Source organism: Chlorella variabilis (assembly GCF_000147415.1).
Source record: "Chlorella variabilis unplaced genomic scaffold CHLNCscaffold_12, whole genome shotgun sequence".
Classification (NCBI taxonomy): domain Eukaryota; kingdom Viridiplantae; phylum Chlorophyta; class Trebouxiophyceae; order Chlorellales; family Chlorellaceae; genus Chlorella; species Chlorella variabilis.
In genome coordinates, this window is record NW_005435076.1 from 1,268,437 (window position 1) to 1,271,998 (window position 3,562).

The following is a 3,562-nucleotide window of genomic DNA, read 5'->3' on the forward strand; positions in this document are numbered from 1 at the left end:
GAAGTCGGCGGGGCTGGCAGCTCAGCATCCAACCTGGCGCGCTGGGAGGCCTACGCCGCAGCCCACTGGTTTGACCCCGCCGCCGCCAAGCTTTGAGCCGCGCCGCCGCCAGCGGAACAGTTCAGCGCCCCGCCTGCTGCAAATGCATGAGCAATAAGCGACACCCGCCCCCCATTCTTTCGCGCCTTGCGATTTGACCCGCCTCTTTGATCATTGGGCGGCCGTGCGCCCCATCTGACCCCGCCCCATGCGTCCAGTGCCAGCACTCCCTTCTTAGATTGATGCCCCTGCCGCATTGGCCCTGTACCTCCCCAACCAGATGTGCCTGAGTCACTAGCGCTGTAACATGCCACCCATCCCGCCTGTGCGCCTCCCTCACTCTTCAAGGCCAGCAGACACGTTGATACAGCAGAGGAAGCATCGAGCTTGCCACACAAAAAAATGAAAGCAGAACAGACAGCTAAAATTCACAAAAGACAACGGCAGAGGGCTCATGCTGCGGCTTGCCTGCTGGTGCCCTTCTTGGCGGTGGCGGCACGAGGCGTGCACCCGCCAGCCTCCTCGCCCGCCGCGGCAGCAGCTGCTGCGCTCTTCCGGCCCCTGGCCAGTGCGGGGGCCGTGCCACGCGACTTGAGGCCAGCCCCATCCGACTTGTACGCCGCTGCCGCCTCCTCCTCGGCCGCCGCCCGCGGCACCGCTGGCGTGCGCGTGGACTGGCGGCGCCTGGAGGTGCCGGCCTCGCCGCCGGCGGTGGACTTGCGGGCGGTGCGGGCGCGGCTGGGGCCCACCACATCATCGTCCTCTGCAATTGAGAGGAATGGCGCACGCTCGCAACAGGGCAAGCCACAGAGCAGCAGGGCGACTGGCACGATGCAGCCCAGTGGGCTGGCACATGAGAAGAGCTCTGCTGCTGGCTGCTGCTCATTCCACCCCAGCCTGCCTCCCTCGACACCACCCAGCCTCACCCTGCTCAGCGCCCGCGCCCTCCGCCTCGCCGCTGCGCCTGCCCGCCCGCCCCACCACCTTCTGTGCGGTGCGAAGGATGCTGCCCAGCACGCTGCCCTGCTCCTCCCCGCTGCTCCCCTCGCCATCGCCCTCAGCCTCGGAATCGCTGCTCTCAGCGGCGCGCCGCCGCCGGCCCCGAGCTGCCTGCGGCTCCGCCTCCTCCGCCTCCTGCTGCTGCTCCGCCGCCGCTCGACGCACAGCCTTGGCGGTGGCCGGGGTGCGCCCACGGGAGGCGCGTGCGGCACGGTCGGTCTGGGGCGCCGGCACCTGCGGGGCAGGGGGCAGGCACGTTGTGCTGTGAGGCTGGACGGCGAGGAGGCAGAAGAAAGCAGCTGCCGCCATGCAGCCCTCCCTCCCCTTCAGCCCAGCCGCTCACCTCGGGCTCGGCTGCGGGAGCGGCTGCTTCGCCCGCCTGTGCCGTCAGGCGCGGGTGCAGCGCTAGCGCACCAGACGCCAGTGCCACTGCGGCCGCCGCCACCGCCACGGTGGGCTGCAGAGCTGCAGCTACTAGTGTGGAGAGGGCTGCCACGGTGCCATCGATGGCGGCTCCAATGCGGGCACCTAGGGTAGGGCTGGAGCCAGCCAGCGGCTGCGTGGGCTCAGGTGCCACTTCGGCTGGCGCTGCCAGGGGCTGCTCAGCGGCAGGCGCCGCGGCCTCGGCTGCCGGCACTGCCTTGGCCTCCTCCTCTGCCTGCTGCCGCTCCTCCTGCGACTGCTGCGACTCTTCCGCAGGGGCATTAGCCGGCTGCCGCTGCTCCGGCTGCGCCTCTGCCTGCGCCGCCGCCTCCTGCCCATCCACCTGCCCAGCCGCCGCCGCCTCCTCCTGCTCCTCCAGCACCGACAGTGACTCCCAGTAAAACTCCTCGTCGCCCTGCTCGCCACCAGGCAGCCCGGTGGCCACCTCGCCTGCTGCGGCCGCCTCAGCGACCGCCCTAGCTGCAGCCTCAGCAGCCTGACTGGCCGCAGCTGCAGCCACCGCGGCCTCGGCAGCCTCCTGGTCAGCGGCTGCGTCTGCAGCTGGCTCGCCTGCCTGGCCGCCGGCGGTGGCGTTTGTAGGTGCCTCGCCTGCCTGCTCGTCAGCGGGCACCTCGGCATCACCTGCAGCCTCCTGCTCCTTGGGCGCCGTTTCTGCTGCTGCTGCGGCGGGTGTCGCCTCTCCTGGCTTACTTGCAAGCTCCTGCTGCGTGCCTAGCTCCACCTCCGCTGCTGCACTGGTGGCAGTCTCTGACACATTTACGGTGGCCGCCTGTGGCACCTCTGCCTGCTCCGCCGCTGCAGCCTCCATGGCAGCTGCGGCCTCAGCCGCTGCTTCCTTTGCTGCCGACTCCTGTGCTGCCGCTGCTGCCGCTGCCGTCTCTGCCCCCTCTTGTGCAGCCGCAGCAGCTGCCGCTGCCTGCTTGGCGGCGGCCACCTCGGCTGCCGCCTCGGCCTCCTTTGCCGCTGCCGCCTCGGCAGCCGATGCCTCCTCCTTTGCAGCCGCCGCTGCGGCAGCGGCGGCCTCCTCAGCAGCGGCCCTGGCCGCAGCAGGCTCCTCCTCAGCAGCGGGCGCCGCGGGCGCCTTGTCCTTACCAGCAGCCGCCTGGCCAGCGCCTGCAGCTGCGGCAGGCTCGGCCTGCAGCCCCGGCCCTTGCTGCCGGTACTGCGCATCCAGCTCCAGCAGGTCAGCATCGCTCAGCTCCTCCCGCAACACACCAAGCTCCTCCTCCGTCAGGTGCGCACGCAGCCCCGCCAGGTCAGACGACAGCGGCGCTCCACCCGGCGCCGCCTCGTCGCCGCCTGCTGTGCCAGCAGGCTGCTGCTGGGCCGCCGCCTCTGCCCCCTCCACTGGCTGCCGCTCCCCCTCTTCGGCGGCTGGCTGCTCACCCTCCTCGACGGGTGGCAGCTCGCCCTCCTCAGCCATTTCGGGGGCCTGCTGCTCCTCACCCTCCTCAGCTGGCTGCTCCTCGCCCTCCCCATCTGCCGGCTGCTCCTCGCCCTCCTCAGCTGGCTGCTCCTCGCCCTCCCCATCTGCAGGCTGCTCCTTGCCCTCCTCAGCTGGCAGCTCCTCGCCCTCCCCATCTGCAGGCGGCTCCTTGCCCTCCTCAGCTGGCAGCTCCTCGCCCTCCCCATCTGCAGGCGGCTCCTCGCCCTCTCCTTCTGCCGGCGGCTCCTCTCCTTCCTCCGCCTGATGCTCCTCGCCCTCCTCGCCTTCCTGCTGCTCGCCCTCCTCCTCGGGCTGCTCCTCCAGCGGCGGCAGCTCCCCATCATCCTCCTGCTCCTCAGGGGGCGCCTCCTCGCCTTCCTCCACCTGCTCCTCCAGCGGCGGCAGCTCCCCATCCTCCCCTTCCTCCTGCTGCTCCTCATACGGCGGCTCGCCAGCCTCGTCATCAGGCGCCGTGCCCGCCTCCTCCACTTCGGTCTCCCCTGCCACCGCCTCCTCCTCCCCCTCTGCCTGCCCGTAGCGGTGCAGGTACTGGCCCATGTGCTGCCACCAGCAGCCCGCAGCGGGGCTGCGTGGATGCTGGGCTGCCGAGCTGACGCCGCTGGTGCTGATGTGCTGGCGCACGCAGTTGGGCCA

The 3,562-nt window shown here is 71.0% G+C and overlaps 1 protein-coding gene across 1 annotated transcript in view; it reads right to left on the reverse strand.

Moving 5' to 3' along the window:
- Positions 1-491: 491 nt before the first annotated feature.
- Positions 492-3,562, reverse strand: part of CHLNCDRAFT_135000 (hypothetical protein) — a gene marked incomplete at both ends in the record, with an annotated part of 7,235 nt that continues 4,164 nt past the window's right edge. Inside the window, 3 exons of the mRNA XM_005847138.1 lie at positions 492-802; positions 966-1,272; positions 1,382-3,432. Of these exons, the coding sequence (XP_005847200.1) occupies positions 492-802; positions 966-1,272; positions 1,382-3,432 (2,669 nt within the window). The remainder of the gene's footprint in view (positions 803-965; positions 1,273-1,381; positions 3,433-3,562) is intronic.